At 41.0% G+C, this 24,820-nt stretch overlaps 1 protein-coding gene and 1 long non-coding RNA gene across 15 annotated transcripts in view; one reads left to right on the forward strand and one right to left on the reverse strand.

Annotated features, from left to right (window-relative positions):
• The window catches only part of Limch1 (LIM and calponin homology domains 1), a 312,004-nt gene that overhangs the window by 203,795 nt on the left and 83,389 nt on the right, over positions 1 to 24,820 (forward strand). For all 14 annotated transcript variants that reach the window (XM_040292498.2, XM_078021243.1, XM_078021244.1 and 11 more), the window contains exons 4-6: positions 14,094 to 14,200; positions 18,580 to 18,610; positions 20,597 to 20,707. In XM_040292498.2, coding sequence (XP_040148432.2) covers positions 14,094 to 14,200; positions 18,580 to 18,610; positions 20,597 to 20,707 — 249 coding nt within the window. The remainder of the gene's footprint in view (positions 1 to 14,093; positions 14,201 to 18,579; positions 18,611 to 20,596; positions 20,708 to 24,820) is intronic.
• On the reverse strand, positions 6,173 to 16,130 carry LOC144366664 (uncharacterized). Its single transcript, XR_013425771.1, has 2 exons — positions 15,882 to 16,130; positions 6,173 to 6,343 (listed from the first exon to the last, which is right to left on the reverse strand). It is a non-coding gene; the product is annotated as an uncharacterized LOC144366664 (long non-coding RNA).

The raw sequence follows: 24,820 nt of genomic DNA on the forward strand, positions 1-24,820 counted from the left end.
CAGGACTGTGTGATGTGATGAAGAACAAGTTTTATTGCTGTGAATGGCTTTTTTACCAAAACACATGATAAAATTGACCATTTAAACCATTTTAAGTAGGCAAGTTAGAGAAATGAAATATATTTTCAATGTTGAACAATTAAATCATCGATACCCATTTGTCTCGTCTGTTCAGGCTGCTATAGCAAAATACTATAAACTGGGGCTTATAAACAACACAGCTTTATTTTTCATAGTTCTGGAGGCTGAGAAGCCCAACATCAAGGAACCAGCAGATTCAGTGTCTGGTGAGGGCACATTTCATGGTTTATAGATGGCATCTTCTGGCTATAGCTTCACATGAGAAGGGCCAGGGATGCTCTGTGGAATCTCTTTGGGCAGAATTCCATTCATGAGAGTCCTACCCTCATGACCTAATCTGATCCCCCAGTCCCACCTCCAGATACCATCACCTTGAGGACTAGGTGTTGACAGATGATTTCTGTAGACGTTTAGTCTACAGTACTGTTTTCGGAACTTTTTCATCATCATAAACTGAAATTGTACCCATTAAGCATTAAGCTTTCCATTATTCCCTGCCCCGCCAGGCCCAGTTAACCTCTGTTCTACTCTTGGTCTCCATGAATCTGATGACTCTAGGTACCTTAGACAAGTGTGAAGCATACAGTATTTGTCCTTTTATGTCTGGCTTATTTCACTGAGCATGATGTCCATTTTTGTAGCATGTGTCCGTATTTCACTCCTTTTTAAGGCCAAATAATATTCCCTTTGTAAGCATCGACCACATTTTGCTTATCCACTTCTCTGCTGATGGACATATGGATTGTTAATACTCTTTGGAATACTCACATAGCTCTTCAAGTTTCTATTTGAGTTCTGCTCTCAATTCTTTTGAGTATACATTTAGAAGGGGAACAGCCAGATCACATTGTAATTCTGTCTTTAACTCTTTGAGGAACCATCAATTTTTTTTCTATAGCAGTTATACCTTTTTAACCTTCCTACCAGCAACATACAGTGGTTCCGATTCCTCCACATTCTCAACCAACCGTGAATTTTCTTGTTATTCCTTATAGTAGACATTCAATGACCATGAAGTGGTACCTCATGTGTTTGATTTGCATTTTTCTGTGGTCATTGTTAAACTACCGATCTATCATAGACTGATAGGTGATTCTGCTGCCATTAATACACAGTTCAATACAATATGTGACTCATGGAGGTTGGAAAACACTCAATATGGTATATCCCCTGTTGAGTGAGAGGAGTTCGTTGATACACAGTTTGTGTGATTGTAATGCCATTTTTCAATTCTGCATTTATTTCTTCATGGACCAGTACCAAACCCATATCAGATTATAGACCACATCTTATCACTGCTCTTGGTTATATTTTTCATGTTAAATATATGGGTATTATTTAACGGAATAGGATAGAGGATTTAAGCAGTTTCATTCTAATGTAAGTGAAGGCTATTTTTTCATTCAATCCCCAAAGTATGATTAGTGAATTATGTTGGAAAACAATCTGGCATATAATATCTTAATGCTTATGGTGAGTTTTAGAGTTAGGTTAAATAGTTTGGGAAATAGTCATTTTTCAGGGAGATCAATTCCTTGCTATCTAAATGGTTTTCCAAATAATCTAGATTCCCACTTCTCCTGAAGAGAGCATTGTGGTATAGATCTTCAAGTGGGCTTGAATGTCAAGTCCTTGGGAGGAGAAGCAGGAGCTGCATGGATAACCATGAATCTAGAACTCAGAAAGAGAGAGAAAATCAAGTTGCCACAGCCAATGGATTCTTTGGGGTCAGACATTCTATTTCCTTGTTTCTCACAAGGGAAGAAGAATTAGGCTCCAGTTGCTGTATTGTGGGGAACTGTTGGAGACTGTGCTTGAGAAAGCTCTTATAGAAGGAGTTAATTAAGTAACTTATGCATACTTCATTCTGTGGCATTTTGGAAAATTGATGCGACATTACAGCCTAATTCTAGACTCTTCTAAAAGAATACTTTTAAAGCAAAACTAAATTTGATCAGATGTGTTTAGTCTGTTCTAAGAAGTAGTAATAGCAGTAGTAGTAGTAGTAGTAGTAGTAGTAGTAGTAGTAGTAGTAATTCGGTATTCTGTTCTATATAATTTGTGAGAAGAAAAATCCACTTCTGATCCTCTTTTGTGAGTAGCCAGTATTCCCTGTGTCCTGCGTCCCCTCCTAAGGAAACCCACTCTCCTGTTGGAAACTCCTCCTTTTCTACTTCTCCCCACCACATATTTAAAGGATCTATGATCTCTTTTGCCTGATTCCATTAGCCACTGTGGGAGGGAACTTGAGTGTAGGCCAGTCAATATGGTTCATTTCTTGGTATTTTTTTTTTCAAATGCAAGTGAGAAAAAGTATGGGTCCTCTGAGGGAGGGATAACTTTCATGCATGAAACTTGGGAACTAGGGGACCCATATGGAAGAAATCTGTGAGCAGTGAGAGACGATCAGACAACATGCAGAGAGGGCAGACAGGAGATGAAGCAAGTCTAGGCCCCTAATTCATGAGGCCATGTTTTCTAGCTGTTTCAGAGTGTCACCTGCATCCCCACCTCCCCCTGTGGTTGGGTTGCATGGGACTCTGTAATGCAACATATGCCTGTTTCTGTCTGGGTTTCTCTTACTTGCAAATTAGAATCCCAACTACTATGATGACCCTTCCTGTCCAAGGCACTTGACATATTGCCTTTCATACAGTAGGTGTGATATACATCACTGTGAAAAAAACTGTAAACTAAAGTGAAGTATAGCATAACCTTTTGGATCTTTCTGATCTTTGCTCTGATTTAGACTCACATTTTGCTCCTATGATTGAAAAAATATTGTCATTATTTCAAAATGCCTTAGAATATCTGACTTTATATTCATATATTTAAAAAAAATAGTTTTTAGATGCAGACCTTTGATATGTAAGGTGAGAGGATCTAACTCTTGGCGACTAATGCCATCTGTGAGGGAGAAGAAGGTGAAGACATGGTAGAGGGACTGAAGAACGTAGACAGTGCCAACTTCTTCAAGGATCAGGGAGGGACTAAACAGAGATGTCTAGAAGAATTATTAAGTGCATCTACTGGGCCCACTGAGGCCGGTGCTCATACATAACAGCTCCAAATCCAGGAGCAGCACCATTATTTCCAGAAGCACTGGGAGCTGGGTGTTAGGGTTTGAGGATGGTCAATAAATAGTGCTCCTCTTTTCCCCTCTTAGCTGAGATGAAGCACAGGCATCTGAGGGCAAAATATTGGCTTTACTTCTTATGAAACAAATTGGAGAGCATGGTTTTAGGGCTGCAGCCAAGTGGGTTTGCTAATCCTCACTCCTGAATTAAACAAATGCATCCACCCGTTGGCACAGATGGACAACCACAGCCTCCCCCGTGGAGAGGCCTCTTACCACATGGCAGACACAGACAGGACACATGTGTCCTGCAGACAGGCTGTCTTTCCCAGAGAGGGAATCTAGAACAAGCTGGGTGTCACCCGGTCCTTCTCCCACACCAACCTGGGGAACATGTAGACACGGGACTGATCCCTCTTCAAGTCAAGGCAAGAGATGGTTGGGTTAGCCACCAGGCCGAACTGTCCCACCTCTACCGTTCTTTTCCCCTCCTCGTTGTTACCTAATACAGTGACAAAGTGGAGTAGTGGGACCATCAAGCTGGCTGGGACTGGATCACAAAGGAAATAGGGCAAGAGGGAGAGAGGGAAAAAGAGAGGAAAGGTCAGAGCTAGAGAGGAAGGAGCAGGTGTTGTGGGAGAGATGGAATGAGAAACCTGGAAGGACAAGGCCAAGGTCAAAGAACAGTGGATGTAGGAGCTCTCTATCCCTTGAGTGGGTCTGGGTGGTGATGACACTGGAGTCCTTCATGAATGGGGCAGAAGTAATGGGCAGGTTGGAAGGTCATTGTGGGAAAGAACCGATGTTTGAGATCTCAAATGGAGTGGGATTGCTCCTGAAGGGATGACCTCAGTGTCTAGGAGGGCAGGGGCTCTGGAAGAAGAGAACCGTGTTTCTCCTTTCCTGAAGATTTCTTAAGAGAAACACTCAGCCAACCTTCCTCTGACCCACCACCTATCATCATCTCTTCTCTGCTAAAGGTCCCCAAAATGTCTCTCTCTATTTGCTCTATTGTTTTTATTTACACTGACCTTTGACTTTCAGAAATTTGAGTGATTATTTCCTCGAAACTCTCCAAAAGTCAGTATCGTGCTTCTCATCAGAAAATTCATTCATGAATGGCTCAACAGTATTCATCCTAATAATAGAAATAAGCATCAGTATGGAAAACATTTATTGGATTATTGCCATGTGCCAAACACTCCTATTCTAAGCACTTTGCATACATTTTCTTATTTAATTCCATACAATAGTCCTATGGAATCATGAGTAGCTCCATTTTTATACTCGTTCATTTCACACATTTCTATTAAATGCTTATGATTTTATACCAGGTAGGTTCCTAGGTGATCTCTAGGTTGAAAATGGAAACAAACAAACAAACAAACGCAATGCAAAGGTCTTGGCAGAGAGCTACTTGGTGTGTTTGACCAAGGAGAACTTGAGCCTGGCTGGAGTGGCAGGAGATGTGGTCAGAGTGGGCTTGGGAGGCCATTGTAAGGACTTGGGCTTTTAACAGAGAAAAACTAATGCAGAGGTGGTTCCAGTGACTGGCCCAAGGCTACTCAGGCAGCGAGTGGCAGAGCTGGGATCCGCAATGGGATTTGCATCATCTGATGCCAACACATGGTACAGTGTGAATCCGTGCCCCCAGGTGTCCTCCTGCAGCTGCCTCCCTGACCCCGAGCTTCCCTGTTCTCCTCCTGCTCACTTTTTCTCCTCCTGAGGCACGAGGGTCTCTTCCCCCTCTAGCCATCCTTTAAGTGCGGGTATTCTGGATAGTTCTGTTATAGCCTCTCCTGTTTTCTGAGCTCTCATGGAAAATATCTTGCTTTCCCTCGACTTCTGCTATGTGCAGGAGCTGGTTTTTCTGCAGGACCCTCACTTCTCAACTCCAGACCCAAATATAAGTTCTCAATGAGCTATGGCTCTCTAAGTAGAGAGTGTTTCAAAATTATTTTCGTGACTTTTCTCATTAACTCTCCCCTTACTCTCGTTCCTTAAGATGATCTCAATGGCTAACAACCTTGGCTTCACCTCAAGTCCCCTTGGTCCCCTTGTTATGGTTTCTCAAATCCACTCAGCTGCCAAGCCAAAGAGAGGTGCTCCTATCCTTCCTGTCACCCTGTTCTTATTGTTTCTGGGTTAGTTCTCTCTGAGTTCTTGGAATAGCCTTCTTCATAGACCCTCAGCCCTACCAGTGGGTCTCTCCGACTGAGCCCGACATACTCTCCTAACACAAAAGCCGGACTCCAGGACCCCTTTCCACTCCATGAACTGGCCTGCATTCCCCATTGCCCAGAGAATAGTCTAGACCATTAGAAGGACCCTCACAGCCCTCCCCAGTCTTACCTTTCATTGCTTTCTCCCCCTTCCAACCTTCCATTCCCTCTTTTCCAGTCCACCATGTGTCTGCTCCTTTCCCATGCATAAATTTTTTTTTCTTTGACTTCAAGCAGTCACCCGGCTGCCACATTCTGGGTCAAACCACCCTAGAATTCTGCAGGCAGAATGAGTTCTCTTTCCTCTCAGTGGAAGAGCTGGTATCCTCATTAAGTGCTCCTGGCAAATAAAAATGTATTGACAGTCTGGCGAGTGCTGATTGTTGTTGGACATCAGCCAATTCCCTGTGCTTGACTGGAACACATACATGCTGGGGCAGTCACTGTACGCCTAGAGCAGGTCCAAGAAATCCCCAAGTTCTGTTAATTATGGGTTAAGTTCCTGAAGATATTTTGGTAATATATTCCTTAAGTTCTGAATTTCTTAATTGCATTTCTTTAAAGGAAGTTTGGTTTGAATGTAAGAAACCCTGACAAAAATCATATTTTAAAAAGCCTTATAGGTAGAATAAAAGAGCAACATTAATGTTAGCTATTGATTTTTCTAACAAAATCTAGGTCTTTCCTGATAGTTGTGCAAATCTTTCTGAGCTATCCTAATCCTTATTAAGGTTTTTAAACATTTATTACAAGAATAATGTATAAAAATGATAAATCCAGCAGAGGTAATCTCAGGGTACATTTGTATATTTTCCACCTAGTCTTTTCATTTCTAGAAAATCAACATGATATGTATGGTTTTTTATATATATTGCATTTTAAATATCTGGCAGTCCAGGCTGGGAATGTAGCTCCACAGTCAAGGCTTGCCTAGCATGGGAGGCCCTGGGTCCAATCGCCATCACTGCAAAAGAAGAAAAAACAAAACCTGAGAGTCGAGGTGTGTGGATTCATATGAAACCCAAATATGCATTAGCTTCAATTTCTGTGAATTATAAACCCACCACCAGGTTGATGTTTCCCATCTGGTGTTAAAGAAATAAAGCCAAGGTGAGTGGCTACACAGGGAGCATGTCATTCCCTCCCTGGTTTCCTTAGAACCACAGAAAACTGGGCGCCTGCCTCAGAGCCAGAAAGCTGCTTGCTCTATGCAGCAGGTCAAGGAGGAAGAGCCCCCTTGCAGGTGTCAAGGACTTCTGAGCAAGGGCAAGGTGGCAGCGGACCCTTCTGAAGGAAAGAGGGAGGAAGGCTTGGATGGGCATTGGTGTGTCCCAGGGCCTCTATGGAATGCCCTGCTGGTTCCCCCGGCCACACTCCTCCCCTTGCTCCTAAAGTGCTGTCCTAGGTGGAAAAAGCCGCTCTGGGGCTATGAGCTGCTAGGATCCTGCATCCTACTGTGGCCAGAGTTGCATTGCCAGGTGGTTCTGAACCCATCTTCCCTCTGAATCGCTCTGCTCCATCCTGTCATTCCTACTCCCCTCATGGGCACTTGGGGTGAAGAAAGTATTTCTGGACTGAACTGGGAACCACTCTACAAGGATTTATTTCTCTGTAATGATTTAAAACCAGGACTCATCAGCAGCTACCTGATGCGTGAATGGTTGGTATATAGCATGGCTCTAAGTTTGAGTCTGGCTGTGTATAAGACTGCCAAACTAGTGGTAAATAACAACCCAGTAACAACAGCAGTAACTACTTTGTTTTTCTTAATCATCTCCCATGTAACTGGCAAGGGCTGTATGTGTAGTATGTCTGTTTTTCATAAATGGTTAAGCTGTTCTTCAACTCATCATCCAGAGTTCCTTCCTGACTGGAGTGAACAAGACTGTCACTATAATACCTTCTGTACACAGCAAGGAATACAGTTTGAGACCCCTAATAGATGTCTAAAACCTCAGACAGTACCAAACCTTATATATATGGTTTTTCTTACACATACGCATCTGATAAAGTTTAAATTATAAATTAGGCATAGTAAGAGGTTAACAATAATACCTAATAATAAAAATGGAACAATTATAAAAAATAACTACAGTAAAATTGTCAGCATCACTATTCTTGTGTTTGGGGTCCATTATTAAATAAAATAAGGGTTAATTGAACACAAGCACTGTGATACTCCTATAGTCGGTCTGATAACTGAGATGACTACAAAGTGACTAACAGGTAGGTAGTGTATACTGCCTGGATACACTGCACTTGGGGGTGGTTCACATTCCAGGAGGGATCGAGTGGCTTGGCACAAGACTTCATCACACTTCTCATAATAGCACACAATTTACAACTTATGAATTGTTTATTTCTGGAGTCTTCCATTTAATATTTTATACCATGATTATCCATGGATAACTGAAACCTCTGGGGTGGGGAGGGGAAACCTGAAGATAAGTGGAGAGAGGACTACTATAATGAGTTCCTAAAAGGTACCAGATACCGAGCCAAGTTCTTACTATATATTTACTGTGATTATGACATATATACAAGGTAGGTAGCATCCCTCACTTATGGATTAGGAATATGAAGATCAGAAAGGTTAGGAAATATGCCCAAGGACACATAGCAAATGAGGCTGAGAGGCTAACTGAAGTCCTTCAAAGATATTAGGCTGTGTTCTTCGATATATTTAGTCTCTGATTTCCATTGTCTTATGTCAGACCTCTCTGTGCTTCTTGAACAAATCCAGGTATTTAATGAATTGCAAATACTATAGAACTTTGTTGTTTCATTCATTGTTATACTTGCTTAGAAGAGTACCTAGCCCACTGTATTTAATTTATTGAAATATTTAGTAAGCACCTATCACATGTTGGGGACTTGGCTGTACTTGGGTTAGAGAGCATCCTAAGCCATTCCTTCATCTTGCCTTTGGAGTAAAAAGGGAAGGGAGCCAGGTACTAGGATTTCTTCAGAGGAAGAGGCCCTGGGAGGGCAGTAAGCAAGGTCTCAACCGGGGCCCCTGGGGGACGTTTTCATACACAGGGCAGTCCCACAAATTAATGAAACGGGAAACCACTGGGTCCTAAACAAGGAGGATTTAATGCATGGTAGTTACACAAACTTTAGTGGTTTAAATCCATATGTTAATATTAGCCTAGTGCAAAATAGACTCTTTCAGGGACTTCATGTCAAGCCTCTGTGTTGAACTGAGACTCATATTACAGAATTTTCCAGTTAGCCAGAAATGGTAATTTTCCATCAGTCGCACCTGACCTTAGCGACTTTTATCTCAGAGGTGACAGCCATTTTTCTTTGAATTTTGTAGAATTGATTTTGCCAGTAAACTCAACCTTACCTCATCAAATCTATTTTTATAAATTTAAGAACCTTTTCCCACATTTTTTGGAGATTTTTCAGATGTACAGAAAAGTCATTAAGAATGGCCTAGCAAATAACGGTATATGCTCCACCCGCACAGGGTGGGCCAAATACGGCCTGTGGGCCAAACTTAGCCCAATGTCTGCTTTCGTCAATGAAATGTTCTGGAATGCAGACACACACATTCATTGACATGTGGTCTGGTTACAACTGAGTTGAGTTCTTGAGATCACCGCGTGGCCCACATGGCCTAAAATGTTAAATATTTACTATCAAATCCTTCACAAAGAATGTTTATGCACCCCTGACCTAGATTCACCAACTGTTAATATTTTGCCATATTTACTTATCTCTGTACAGGGAAAAAGACACAAACACAGCACCTCTTTCTCCTTCCCTGCCTTCCTCTTTCCCTCCCTATCTTCTGTCCTTCTTTCTCTTTCCCCAATGTGTGAAAATATATGTGTATACACACACACACACACACACACACACACACACAATTTATAAAAGTTTATTTGCAAGTTATGGTGTAGACATTATGATGACTTACCCCTGCATAATTCATATGCATGATTTAAAACAAACGCATTCTCTCACACAGCCTCATTATCATCACAAGAAAATTAGCATTCATTCAGCAGAATCATCCAATAGACGGTTTACATCGAAAAGTTATTTTTGAGGCTTATTTGTCTTTTTGGATCTAGGGTACAAATAAGGGTCATACAGTGCATTTGGTCAATATGTCTCTTTAATAATTTTTTAATGATATTGACTTTTTTTGAAGAGTACTTTCAAAAGTTCTTTTAAAAACTACTGTCATGGGCTTGGGTTGTGGCTTCATGGCAGAGCGCTTGCCTAGCATGTGCGAGGCACTGATTCGATCCTCAGCACCACATAAAAAGTAAATTAATAAACAAAAATGTTGTACCTAAACTATTTTTTAAAAAAACTCCTGTCACAGTGGGTTTGTTGCTGTGCATTAGTAAGAACTAAATAGAATAGACATCATAGTAAATCAGTGTCTCCCTCTTCTCTTTAGGGAATGAGACACTGTTAGACTGTGAACTTAAAACACGAAGATGTGGATTTTGCTTGAAACTGTAAATGTGGGAAAGTCTCAGTGTGAAAGGAAGGCAGACGAGAATTTACAGCGTGCACTTTGTGCAATTAAAAGCACAGTGCTTCTCGCCTGCTGCAGTGGCTGCCCTTGTTAGCTCTTGGCCTGGTGGCTCTTCCTTCTGGCTTTTCTCCTGACTGGGGCCTGGCCTCCCTCCAGCATCATTAGGATGCAGCAAGGACCTGGAAACAGACCTGCAGTTATTTAAATCTCCAGGCCCAAACTGTTCAGGCTGGCTGCAGCTCAGAGGCTCAGTGTTTGCAGGCTGCGTGCTCAAGAGCCCGTGGTGTTCAGGGCTGCACGCAAATATCTGGGGAGGCACAAAGAAAGAACGTTTCCTTACTTTTCCTGAGACTCTGGGGAGCCACAGTCCTCTGCCTCCTGGGAATCACATCCTTGTTCTTTATTTGGGTCTCAGATGATTCCTAGAGAGCACCAACACCCATCCATTACTCTCCTCTGGGCAAGAGGCACTCAGAGCTTAAAAGCCAATCAAAAAGATACTGGAATGTCCTGGGAAATACTCACCTGAGTGTCTGTACTAGTCACTGTCTTAGTTTGGAGTTGCCTTATTCAATAGTTAAGGAGTTTGTTTCCTATTCCTGAAATGTGGAGCTGCAAATGAGGGAGGCACCCTTTTCTCAATATGGTATCCTTCAAGTTGTTAAAGGGTTAGAGCCAGTGGTGTGTGTGTGGAGGGGGTCGGGGGTTGTGTGCTGGTGGGAGGCAGCAGGAAGCAGAAAATCATGGAAAAGAAGAAAATGCAAGGAAAATAAGTCAAATTCAAATGTCAGGAAAGCAGAATAAAAATCAAGGCACCTGGAAAATTAGAGAGGCGGAAAAAGGAATCACACTTCATTTCCATCTGCTAGGTTGATTAATCATGAGGCTGACATTGTAGCTGCATGACATGCCTCAACTCCTCATCTGTAAAATGGGGACAATGATAATACCTACTGCCTGTGTCTGATTTGAGAATAAAAGGGAGAATCCATATGCATGCTTAGAACAGATTGGATACATGGTAAATGCTCAGTGAATGTAAGCTACCAATGTTTCGTCTGTATTATAAAATGCCTCACATAAGTCACCAACATGGTCTTTTGACATCTAAAAAGATTTCACTGACCTTGAACCCACTTTCTTGACTGAAGAACCATAAATAAAATTTAAAATAAATTAAAATTAAAGCCGTTGTAAAAAAAGAAATCACTGGGGAGCTTTGGTTCTCATGTTGACAAAATATTTCCCCATTTTCAACAATACTTTATTGTAGCAATTTTATATCAATATGTGCTCATAAATATGCTAATAATAATGTGGGGTACTGACTTTTATTCTGTTTTTCCTTCTCATTTCTCAAACAAACCATTCATATGTAAATGTACCAAATCAACAGTCTGCACGTGCTCCTAGTCTTCACACTGCTTCTCTACTACAGAAATAAGAGCAAGTGCCTGAGAGATGGGGTCTTGGTTTTGCTGTTTCTGGGAAGCAGTGTGGCCCAATCTGTGGGGCCTGGGTATGGGGCAAAGCCACTTTTTGATACTGGGGGGTAGACCTAGATCTAGAAGCAAGTGGGACGGCACCTGACTACCCAGGTTCACTGGTAAGTGTGTTTGTGTGATCACAAAATTAACTGGGGAACAAAAAGGAATCGAAAACCATTCATTTTCACATATGGTAAAATATTAGGACAAAATAACGTTATTAGGAGGAAAGTTATTATATTTAGTAACAGAATGATCAATGTGCAAGTAGAAAATCTGGGTCCTTAAGACTCAATATTCTTCTACCCCTTTTTTTCTTCTTCCTTTGCTGTTACTTTTCTTTTCTCCCTGGCGCAAAATGAGTCAATGAAAAATCTCTTACCAAGAAAGTGGGAAACTGTGACGCTCCAGAGGTGGGTGGGAACAACTAAATTTGATCATTAAAACATGGAGAGTAACTAAAGGAGAAGGACAAGTTCAGGTGTGTGCGACCAGCTCAGTCACCCTCACGAACTCCCGTGGTTGGTGACACCGGGTTTGTGAGTGATGACACATCTTGACTGTTGAAAAGGCCCAGGGCCTTATACAGGAAAGCAGGCGTCTTGGGCTACCGGTCCCTCAGCCCCTTGGTGGGGGAAGTGAGTGCAGCATCTCCTCATTGGTCTTCCCGTCCCCTGTCCCACTCCTCTTAAATCCCTCCTTCCCTTCACACTGTATCCTAGGCCAGCTGCACTCCCAAACAATCCCCTTGCATCACAGATTTGGGCATTCAGTTCTGAGACTCAGCACCCCTGCACTTCCAACAACCTGTCTTTGCATCCCCAGGGTCCTCTGAGTCACCCTGCCCCATAGCTTCATCTCCCTTTGGTGCTGGCCTCAATTTCAGGTTTAAGCTCCATACCTGCCCTGTGGCTTTGCAGCCTCCATCCTTTGCTGACTGTGACCTTGGACAATTTGCTTAACTGTTCTGGGACTCAGATTGCTCCTCTACAAGATGAGGATAAGAAAAACAGAACCTCCTTCATAAAGTTGTGCAGGGATTAAATTAGTTGATGTGTGTGTGTGTGTGTGTGTGTGTGTGTGTACACACACACATATATACAGCTGTGGTAAGAATGCCTGGCATGTAATATGAGATAGAGAAAGGTCACAACTTATTGCTCTCACTATTGTTAAGAGCCTGGGTGTATTAATCCTTTCTACTACTGCTTTAAAGATTGCCATTAAGCCAGCATCTTAAAACAGTGCCCATTTATTTTCTCACATTTTCTGTAGGTCAGAAGCCCAGACATGCCATCATTGGGCTCTTTGCTCAGTCTCACACATGAGCTGGTGGAGTTTAGGATCCTATCTGAGCATCTGCCAAGCCTTCTCCAAGTTCTTGTGGCAGTTAACAGAATTTCTCTTTTTGCAGCTGTAGAATTCATGGCCACCAAGAAACCTGATTTCATTTACCTTTTAAAGGCTCATTTGATTAGGTCAGTCCCAGACCATCTTTCTTTTGATTAGTGCAGAACCAACTGGTTAGTGACATCCCATCATATTCCTAGGTTTTACTCACAGTTGAGGGGAGACTATATAGGATGTGGGGGCAGGAATCTTGGGGGTCTTGGAATCCTGGCTACACACTGGTTAACTGAAAGTGCTACTTTTTCTGCTCTTTTCATTGAACTTCACTTTGATGAATATGACTCAGTAATTGTCACCATCAGTTCAGATGTTTGTAGCGTCTTACAACATTCAGATGGATTCTCATTTATGTGCCTCCTGGAGTGCCATTTCCTGTCCTGTAGGTTTCACTAAGTGATGGGGTCAGTTAGCACCTTCTGAAGTCTTTGGGGAAGAGACTAGAGACTTGTAACTGATAAACCTGTCGACAAATACCCTAGAGCTCCAAAAGGATGACCCATTCAGAACAGTTCACTTCTAAGGACTATGACAGACGAAGACCAGACCTCTCTTTAATGGTCCGTCCTGCCTGCCACTCTGACAATTCAAAGTAAATTTGTAACTGCTAGAGAAATTTTCACTCTGAGGAGAGTTTTTGCATTTTCAAAAGTTATTCTTGTCCATCCTTTACCCACTCCCAATTAAGTGTGTGTATGCATGTGTGTATATGTGCGTATGTACACATATACATGTATACATATGTGTGTGTATATATCTTCTAATTTATATATTTGCTTTTCATTCAATTTATAGTCCACAAAAAGATATTATCAGTCAAACCCATAAAGAATGTAAAATATGTGAAGGATATATTTTAGATTCATTAATAAGAAAAACTTCCTGAATATAAGAAAACCTCTCAGATACCAAAACCTATAATTATTTTTTTAAAAATCAGTATGAACCAGGTTTTAGGCCATAAGAAATGGACAAAGAATTTTGAAGCAATGGCGAATACCTTGTTTATTCAATGTTATTCCCTAAAAAGATGCTATGTTCTCCTTTATAATAACATTTTGCTTATAGCTATAAATGTGTCAAGATAAAGGGGAGAAATGAACTTGGCATGGCAGTGGTTGGGGAGTTTACAGTATCCATTTACTCTGGCATTTCCTAACGAAGTATAATTTTGCAATGCAAAAGTCCAGGGTTTCAGTCTGATCTAGCTGTCTTCATGGCTGATGTGCCTATAGCAATTTGGACTATTAATGAGGAGGGACCCATTCATAAGCATGATCTGAGATAATATAGACTTGGATTTGTCTTCTTCCTTCCAGGACAATATTATCTTGTTCTTGAGAGGTTGTAAAGAGCTCGGCCTTAAAGAATCTCAACTCTTTGACCCGAGTGACCTCCAGGATACGTCCAACAGAGCAACGGTCAAGTAAGTAATGCACGATTTATGTTTAAGGGAAACCCCTTTAGGTTTGATTTACAGTTTGGTGATAATGTTGTAAGTTCTAAGAGGCAGAGAGTTGGGTATGCCTAATAAAGTAAAAATGTGAAGGTCAAGAATCCACTTTCCAGACATGTTGGCCTTCCTGCCTGCCTTCTGTTTGTGGCTTTCATTCTGATCACACTTATTTTTTTTTTCAAATGCACTAGTCATTCACATAGAGTTAGAATTTTGAAGAAGAGGAAAATGTTATAAAGCTCAACGGGGAGACAAGAGAGAAATACGCACCGAGTCTGTGTATCTTACACACAAAAAACTATGGCTGCTCTTGACTCTATGCCCTCAGTGAATCATGTTTGGGGACAGAGAATTCTTTGGTACAGAATGCCAGAATCAAAAAAGAAGCAGGGTACTTCTGTGTAAGGAAATAGCTCATGGCCAGGGTAAGGAAAGGAAATGTCCTTGGGAGATGGCAGAGAGAACTTTCCTGAAGTTCTGATTTCATACGGAACATTTTTCTACCTTAGTCAAACAATATTTCACATGAATGTGTTTTAGTAATAAGCTGGATTGCTTAGACAGGATCTGTGAATTGGCAATTTTTGGAATTGTCTTATCATGATAAAACAGAAAAGGAGAGAAGTCAAAGCTTAGAGCTACTAGTTTTGTTCTATTTGCTAGTCTTGATTAAAATATCATCAACCTAATAATAATAATGGAGAAAATATGGGCGAATGGAAACTATGGGAGTTTATATTAGATTCTATGATTCATGACTAAAGAGAGAGCCAGCCATAATTGATTATCCATGATTACTTGTCTGTTATCAATCTGCAATTCTTCAATATTTTTTGTGGAAAAATTTTAGTTAAGTAAAAGAAATAATAATAATGGAATAAAAATTATAGCTACCACATGCTCCATTTATTACAGGATCTAAATCTGGCCTCTATAAATCATTGTTCCTTTAGGAAATTATATTAGGTTCTGCCTCATCTCACATTTGTACTTTCACCTGGATGGCAAGAAACCAGAAACAATAGTAACTGTGCAACATCATAGGTAATAATTAGTCACACACACGCTGCTTAGAGGGTGAAGGAAAGTTCACTCTGAGTGTCGGCAGCCACATACATTTTTTTGGAGCCACTTTAAACAATAATTTGCTTTAGAAACTTATAGCCCATATCACCTTTATTGCTGATCTATAAAAAAACAAGGCATCAGGAAATCAGGGTCTAGCCCTAGGCCTGCATCTCTCTGGATGGGTGGTCCCGGTTAAGCTCCCTTACTGCAAAAGCCCTGTGCCCTCATCTATAAAGTGGAATTGAACAGAATGTTCTCTGGTCTGAGTCTAAGTAGAGTTTTCTTAGTGCAGACCTGGTTGTTAGAACAACCAGCTTCTAAACAAGAGGTATCAATTCAAAGGTACAGAAAGCAATCAAAAGGGAGAAACATCACCTAGGCCAATGATGCATGGACACAGTCACTTCTTAATTACGGTACCATCTTCCTCTTTTCCCGTCTCTTCGACCTTTCCTTTTCCTTTGTTCCGTCTCCTCCTCTGTCTTCTGCCTCCCTTCCCTTCTTTACGCCATGTCCCCATCTATCTCCCTTTTTGCATTTCTTCTCCTCATCTTCTTCCCTGTTTAATCTTTCTGTCACTCACCCAGTTATCTTCTTTATGTAATTCTTTTGCATCGCCTTCCTCTGTGACGCTGGCACTTTGCAGTAATTCACTTGGCACGTATTTGCTGGGCAGCTCCTCTGTGTCCCATACTTTCCTGCACTAGAGAAATGGAATGAACAAGATAACCAAGGTCCTTGGCTCATCTGGAGTTTGCACCCCAGTGTCAAGAAGTGAGAAGCAAATTAAATGAACAGAAAAATAATCACAGGGAGCAAATGTACTGAAAAGAAAAAACAGATGTGAAACACAGTGACCTGTCCAGAGGTGGTCAAGGGTGGCCTCTCAGAAGCGGTAGCATTTCAGGCAAGGTTGGGTGCTAAGACATGAATAGGAAGCAAGAACCAGCCTGGGAAGGTCTGTAGGACACTCAGGGCAGAAGAAGGACTTGGGAGAGAAACAGCGTGATTTTTTTGTGTTTGTGTGTATGTGTGATGTTTAAAGAAAAATAAACCAGTGTGTTGAAGGATCCTTCTGAAGAGTGAGTATGGTGGACGGAGGGGTTCCCAGGCAGCAAGGATGGAATCATTTTGCATAAAATTTCACATTGTATTAATATTTAGAAAATCATAACTAATTTATGTTAAAATGATGTTGTGAGTTGGCTTATAACCCTCAGCAAGTTGTTGCTTTGGTTCTGGTAAGGAGTAGAGCGTGCCAAATGCTATCTACTTCCCAACTTTTTATGATGGAGGCTGGTTTAATTGGGCACTGTACAGGGCCAGCTTTTAACACACATGGACATTATAGCTAGGGAGGATCAACGCACAACTTCTGTAGTTCTTTGATTTCCCCTCTGAGAGTTAAGCAGGACAACCGCAGAGATGCAGAGCATCTTGGTGACATCAACGGATAGTGTAAGCAATCAGGTAGAGGGTGGATCCCACAGAGGAAACTGGGATGTGCTCCTGAAATCGTCTTTAAAAAATAAAAAAAAAAAACCTCTTTAGCTTTTATTATAGGTAATTTTCTTTATCTTTTTTTTTTTGAGTAGTAACTTGAGTAGACTCCCCCCTCCCCCCAAAAAAGCAGGAAAAACCTGTAAATGATTACTGCATGTGTAATTTAGTGAACTCTACCTGTAATGGATGCCAGACAACTTTGATGGGAAATGGAAGCATGATCCAGAAATGCACACAGCAAAGAACTTTTCAAGGAATTGAAACAGCTGGATAAAAATACAAAAAGACTATGGATTGCTCCTGAGTATCTAAGTTTTTGTTGTTGTTGTTGTTGTTTGTTTTTGTGATACTGGGGATTAAATCCAGGAACTCACATATGGCAGGCAAGAACTCTATCACTGAGCTAAATCCTCAGCACCAATTTTTTTTTTTTGAATATTTGGAATTGAACTCCAGAGCACTTTACCACTGAACTACATCCTAGCCCTTATATTGGTTTTTGTAAGAATTTTAAATCTTTTATAGATATTTTATCCATTTTTCTGATACATGTTTAATTTATCTTGGTGGATATCTAAGCAGATTATGACATATCATCTTTATCTATTAAAACTGGAAACGTGAATACATTTTCTTAATCAAACCCAAATTGCATCAATTCTTTTCATCCAAGTGCCCAATGGTGGGTTTATCTCTGAAGTGGACCACCTTTTTTTCCAGTCTTAATTGAGTTAAAATTGCCACCTATTTATTCATGTGTATTTTTAAGTCAGAATATTCATTGTAACTGAAGTACTCAGGGTCTAAATGTCTAAATATTCTCAGGAATTCTTCATTGTTTACATGATAGAATTTCTACATTGCTTCCCCCCTCACTGAAATTAGTATGAATTAAAAAAAACATTTGTTTTTCCTTGTTTTTCATTTGTTGACATGTTAATGAAACAAATGGTTCAGTAGAAATTTTTGTTATTTTATTATATGAATATTTAGAAAATACCATCAAGTAGAACCCCCCCTTACCCTGCAGTACTAGAGACTGAACCCAGAAGCATTCCACTCGGAACTACCTCTCCAGTCCCCTTTGAAAAAATTTTCTTTTGAGATAGGGTCTTACTAGGTTGCCCAGGCTGGCCTCAAACTGATGATCCTTCTACTTTGACCTCCCGAGACTCTGAGATGACAGGCATGTGCCATTGCTCACAGCCATCGAGTAGCTTTTGTTGTTTATAGTTTGAGGGTAAACATTTATGTGTCTTTCAGAACACATGTGCATATATTTGAACATAGCATGCATATTTTCCTGTCTATGGCTAATTCCCAATGCTAATTTATGTCCAGAGCAGGGGGAAAATATCTGGCTAGTGTTGCTTCTTTTATTCATATTTCCAGATCTATTTAATTAAGTAAGGTTTCAGACCTTTTCAAAGTACTTGCATGTAGAAGATTTTGGAAGTGCAATGAGATTTCATTCAAGGCAAAATCTTTAAGAGTTAAGCTTTGAGAATTCAAATACAAATAGTTCCCCTTCTAAACAGAATTCTTTCTTTTCCAGATGTTACAAAGTATTCATCATTCCACAGTGTGCAGTGGAGCTTTAATCCTACCTTGCCCTACATTTTGTTTGATAAACAATTTTATCCACTGCCTGAAATAGTCTTAGACCTTAAAAAAACTCTGTTCTTCTGATTTCATTATATGTGTTAGCTGCAAGTGCATCTTAGGGGTGTTGAAGGGAGAAACTGCTTTTCTGATAATATTTTCTTTTCCTGACCTAGGAGCCTCGACTGTAGTAGGAAGCTGAAAAATGTAAGTACTTTCACTTCCATTGCCAAACTTGTTTACTTCTGACTCTGATGGTTCAACATTAAGCTAAGTTCAATGCCTACTATGTGCCTTGCTGCAAAGAGTCCTTCTTAGAAAAAAAGCATGTGTGTGTCTCTGATGGAATAATTAATGACTGTGATAAAGCTAAAAATAGTAGATTTGGGAGGTTTCTCTTTAATTAGTTAAGTGCTCAATCCAGAAAAAAAAAAAAAACAAATGAAAGCTTGTGTTCTGTTTGTAATTCAGTTTCTTAAAACCCACAGCGATCAGACTCAACACTAATATTAGCCACTTTCCATTTGTAGGCCCAGATGGAATTATTAAATTAAGCTGTTGGGCAAATTGTTTTAGGAAAAGATCAGCATAATAGGAATAGAATTGACTGCGACCATGGCCTTGTGCTGTTTGTATTTTTGTTTTCCGAGGAATCTTTTGAGTTGTTATTAGTACTTCCTCAAATCAACATTTTATAGTTAAATCTTATTTTCAAAAGGCAAGTATGTGCTTTTTTGTTTTAATTTACATTGAAGAATGTAAGAAGTTACTTTCTGCATATAAAATAGAAAAGTTAGCTGTGACCCCCCACACACACACTTTTCTTTTTTTAATTTTCCAGGTGCTATCTATTTGATTGACATTCTCATTCTTACCTTCTTTTTCTTCCTCCATACAACTAGGGACATGTGCCATTTTTTTCATCATACAATTTTAAACAAATCAGAAAACCCATAATCGAAAACACAACACAGTCTATCTTATTATGCTTTTCAAGACAGCTTCATATTCTGCACACATTAGTTATTTTATGGTCCTAGTTAATGTTCTGACATTTGGAATTGTCTGTTCTCTAGAAATTTATTTGTAAGCAGCTATTTAATAAAAGACCTTCTGGAAGTTTTGAAGGATTCATGATGTAAAATTTTCCCACAGAGGTAGAAACTGAATCACATCCTAGTATGGATGCACATAACCATATTTTGGGCCTGTGGCCAGCTGGAACCATATACCTATATCACATGGTCCAAAGCATTTTCTGGCCTACCAAGTGGAAGGAGGTACAGTAAGTACTTCCCAGCCTGGTGGAAGCAATAAGACAAAATGTGAAAATAAAATCATAGTCTGAGATTTTAGACGACCTTCAAGTCCCCCGTAATTCAGCTCCCAGGAGCTCATCTGTAGCCGACTCCTGCGGGGTTTTCTGGGAAAATCAATGGAAAGAGCATTTGCTCTTGTGGACAGATTCTTTGGAAAGACAGAACAAAATTGATTTTGGATGGTAGCTTCAGACCATTGAATATTCACAGACATTCTTAAACATCCAAGGATAGCAAGTGTGTCAAGGCTAAAACTTCCCCATCATAGAATAGGAAGCCAACTGTGCTCCTTAGTGGGGTATCTGATAATATTCTTCATGGTACTGCTTTCTTCTGACTTTAATTAGGTATAATTATGCTGGGAAGCACTCGTTAACCTTCATCAGCCCTTTGAGATTTTGGCCATTGGTCTTTGCAGAACCTCTGTGCCCACAAGTAGAAATTGAGGGCCTCCAAAAGCACCTATTTCAAAAGGAATTGACAGTCCCTTCCGTTGCTTATCTGGGTGAAGACTCCAAAGAGTTTCTGAAATATGTTGCCTCCTGATTGTGAAACCTTCACTACATGAAAATAATTTGGGAGGATGTCGTTTTACTTCTTGCTGACTTATGGATCACTTTCTCACGACCAAACTTTCCCTAAAACTGGAGTCTTACTTCCACTACCAAATCCTGTTTTGTGTTGACTGGGACGGCACTGAGTTGTTATTAAAATGATTTTCCATTTAAGGGGTACCACATACGTGTGGTTTGTACAAGTCAATGTTGCATGTTCTCTCCTTCCTGCCTTCCTGTGAGTGACTGATTGATTTCTTGGTTTAAACGTCACTCTTGAGGGCACATTCTCCTGCTTTTCTGCGTTATTCGTTCCACAGGTATTAGTTACCATTTACTGGCTGGGAAAAGCTGCCAACAGCTGCGCGTCCTATAGCGGAACTACCTTGAACCTGAAGGAGTTCGAAGGATTGTTGGCGCAGATGAGAAAGGTAACATAACTTTTCTTCTCCATCCCATAAGGTTTAAATAAGGGGGAAAAGCAATACTTGTCCTTGTTTTTAAGATGATTAGAGCCAAAGATGTCATGCTCAAGGAAATGACCATCTTACCAATGACATTTTTGCCTCATGCATCTCAAACCTACCTGAACTTTTATACCTTTGGAGAACAGAAAATCTGAGCCCAGTCCAACTTTAATTCTAAAAGAGCAAATGCAATCTGTCAGTGTCTGGCTTTGTATGCCAAGGAACTCAGGGCTTGCTTTCTTGGGGGAATAAACTTGAATTAAACAATGCAGTATTATGCAAAAAGTGAACACTTGCTCTGCACTTTTATCCTAAAGGTCACTTTGCTTGCCTATCAGGGCCTTGATGTGGGTGAGTCACATCAGCCAAGTTCTTGCCTTGGCACCCACCCTGGCCAAGAGTGAGAATTAGAAACATTCTCATCTAATATGTGCATTGTATGGCCATTGTATTCGAATGACCTGGAAATTCAGGAGACATTTTTAAAAGCTTGATTTGTTTATTTGGTGTAACATTTTGTTTGAACATTATTTAAGATTGATTTTTTTATTAGGTTATGGGAAAGACTGGCCTAAGGTAGGAAATTGTCAAAAAAACAGTGGCGTGCTTCACGATCCTTCATGATCCTTCCTGAGTGATCTTTTATGAGATTGGGCAATACATATAACTCATCCTAAGTATTAGTATAAAGTGTTATGTAATCCAAGAGAAGCCTCCCAGCCAGCCTCAGTGTGAACAGATAAATTCACTTGTAATCCAGTCATGAATTTTGGAAAAGGCCCTATTAGAACACAAAGATTTGAGGCCTTGGTTTTTCTCACTTCCCTAACCTGCAAAATAAAGGAAATGAGACTCCTTAAGAGACTTCTTTCAGTTCTTTGCAACCTCTGAAAGCAAGAATTTGTTCCAGCTTTCTAATAATGTGCTCTCCTTAAATTCAAGCTAGCCGTGTTCACGTTTGGCCAGGGGCGGTCTGGCTCATGTATTTATAAATGGACAAAGCTTTCATATTGGTCAGGACACATATAAACAAAGTCCTTTAAGCTAAATTCTTGTAAAAAATTAAATAAACACACCCACACAACGAAGCACAACACGTTGTTTCTTCGTCTTAACTCTGAGTTTGTCCTGCAATTTTTCATCAGACTCTATTCTTAGAAAAATCCACAAAGTTCCAGTCTGGCTTGGGGAAGTCTAAGTGTTTGTTTTTATATTAAATTTGTACTTGAATAATAATAGATGGCTCACCTTTTTTGAACTTCTTTAAAGCGTTCTTATTTTGTCGGGATTGGGTTCAGGTGGGAAATGCTACACACACACAAAACAAACAAAAAACCCTCAAAATAACATGAATGAGGTGAGCAGTCCTGTGTTGGTGTGGGAGTCCAGGGTTGGTGTGGGGTTCCACCTCCGTCCCATGACAGGGCCCAGCCTCTTCTTTCTGCTTGTCATCCTCCACCCCAGGCTTCTCCCCTGCTGGTCCAAGATAGCTGCTCAGGCTCTAGCTGTCACGGTCATGACCACCTGTCATGACCACATTCAGGTCAGGAAGAAAGAGGAATGAGATGAAGAAAGGGCTGTGCCTTCCCCCTAAACACACTTCCAAAAAGTGTCACATGACACTCCTACCATGGTTTCAAAGTCCCCTCCAAAAATTATGTTAAAATTTAATTGCTACTGTGATGCTATTGAGAGGGGGGACCCTTAGGATGTGATGAGGGACTGGATTAATGCTGTTATTGCCAAGGGGTCTGTTATCTTGGCCGTGGCTTTGTTATAAAAGCGGGCTCTCTTTGCCTGAGCACTCTGTAGCCATGTGATGCCCCCTGCCATGTTCTGAACCCTCATCGGGTGCCACACCTTGACATTGAATTTTCAGCCTCCCAAACCATGAGGAATAAATTTCCCTTCTTTACAAATTACCTCCTCTGTGAGGTTCCCTCGTAGCAACAGAAAACAGACTAAGACAAACCTCTGTTAACTTGAAAATTGGTCACATATTCCTACCTACCTGAAAGGAAAGACTTGGGAATGGTAGACTTATTACAGCTAAAAATTGTAGGTATGTTTACTGGAGAAGAAGGAGACAACACATTAAGGGACAGATGAGACCTATTCTGCACAGATACAGGCTGAAATAAATTTAAGATCGATATTTTGTCTTTCACAAAGGAGATTAGTCAGGTCATTTTCATTTTTCTAGTAGGAGAAAGGTACTTACAACTGTTAACTATAGGACAAATTGTTAAGTTCTGTAATACACATAACACAAGCCCTTAGCACCGTCTTGCACACAGTAGGTCTTCATAGATGGTTGCTGCTGCTGTTGGAAAGCCTGGTCAGTGCCTTTCACTGAGAAAGAAGGCAAAGCCTCCCCCAAAGGAGGGACACTTAGGCCAAACAAGGGGTTTGCTACAAGAACCCCCGAGATGGACGGGATCCAACGAGATCTCCAGGTTGGAACTAGAGAGCTAGCCGTCAAGGTGGTGCTCTTTATCTGACTCTCGTCCCTTCTTATCCCTCTGTTTATTTTTCTGGACTAGAACATAAGGTTCATGAGGACAGAGTGTCTGTTGATTTTTGTACAAGACTGTGTTCCCAGGACCAGGACAGTGCCTGGTGGCCCAGAGAACATGCCCAGTCCATGTTCGTGGAATGAATCACTTCCACAGCCAGAGGGTGGCGGGGGGAGAATGAGTGAGGGTGTTGGAGAAAGAGAACTCTCAGACACTTTAGAGTAGGGTTGAGCTACCTGATAAATCACAAAGGAAACACAAAATGTCAAGTGGTAAAGCGGAGGCATCTGGACTTTCTCAGATACCAAAAGTCATCCACTGATCCTAGCTGCTTCTCGTTATCTCTCACAAAGGGATAAGAAGAGGACAGCCGGGGGGAAATAATCCAAAAAGTTCATGAAAGCTAGAAGTCCTCACCCTGTTCATCAACACTGTTCCTGGAACAATTAGCAATTAGCACCAGGGCTGACTTGGGCCTTACCCCCTTCACCCCGTGTGCTCTCTGCTAAAGACACAAAGCTACTCAGCTCAAAGATGAAAAGCCAACGTGATGAGACCCCAGAAAGGGGGAATTTAGATTGTGCCATCTTCTCATTGGTTTATATCTTCTGCCCTCCTCCAAAGGCTTGGCTTTAGGTGACCAAGAAAAAAGCACAGTGACTCAATGGAAGGCCATAAAACTGTGTCTGCCAGTTGTCCACATCTTTATTTCTAGCCAGAGGTCCTCCCTCTTGCTTCACCCCTCGGTTCCCGGGGGACCAGCTTGGCCAAGGATGGCCACGGTGGCCTGGTTTAGCTTTGCAACCTGGTCGTGCCGTTCAGCTCCCTGCCCGTGCATGTGATCCGAGGGTTTGTTCTTGGCTTTCTGCACAGTCACGGACATGGTGGCCTTTCTGTTTTTCTTTTCCATTACTAGCTGTGAGAAAGCAGCTGCAGTTCCAAGAAACATGTTCCCTTTCCCTTCCTGCCTCTTCTCCTGTGGTTTGTGGAGGGGAGGGAGGGATGTTGGGTCTTTGGGGAAACCTTTCTGTTATTGTTTTCTCAAAAATTCAGTTTTGTAATGCTGCACTGAAGCAGCTTGTAGACATGTCCCTTCAAGATGTGACCAGTGGCCCAGCTCCCTGAGCGTCCCACCTCCCTGATAGAAAACTAGACCCAAGGCATCTGGATATGGGATATGAACAGAGAGAGAGAGAGAAGTGTGTGTGTGTGTGTGTGTGTGTGTGTGTGTGAAGTTGTGTCCTTAACTCAACTTGCAAATGTGGTGTAATTTACATATTGAAACTTCTATACCTGAGTAAATATATTAGTGATCATAGCCAGAGCTGATATTTTGAGTCCTTATTCTGTGCTGTGCAATTTTCTAAATGCCTTCCATATATCAAACATTTAGTCTTCCCAGGAACCCTGTGAAAGTAGTATTGTCACCAGCCCCATTTTACAGATGAGGTCGAGACTAAACAACTGGCGAGGGATAGAGCCAGCATTTAAACCCAGTTGGTCTGACTTCCGAGACACGCTCTTAGCCCTTACTCAAAACAGCCTCCCTTTTGCACTATTT

Source organism: Ictidomys tridecemlineatus, chromosome 9 (assembly GCF_052094955.1).
Source record: "Ictidomys tridecemlineatus isolate mIctTri1 chromosome 9, mIctTri1.hap1, whole genome shotgun sequence".
NCBI lineage: Eukaryota > Metazoa > Chordata > Mammalia > Rodentia > Sciuridae > Ictidomys > Ictidomys tridecemlineatus.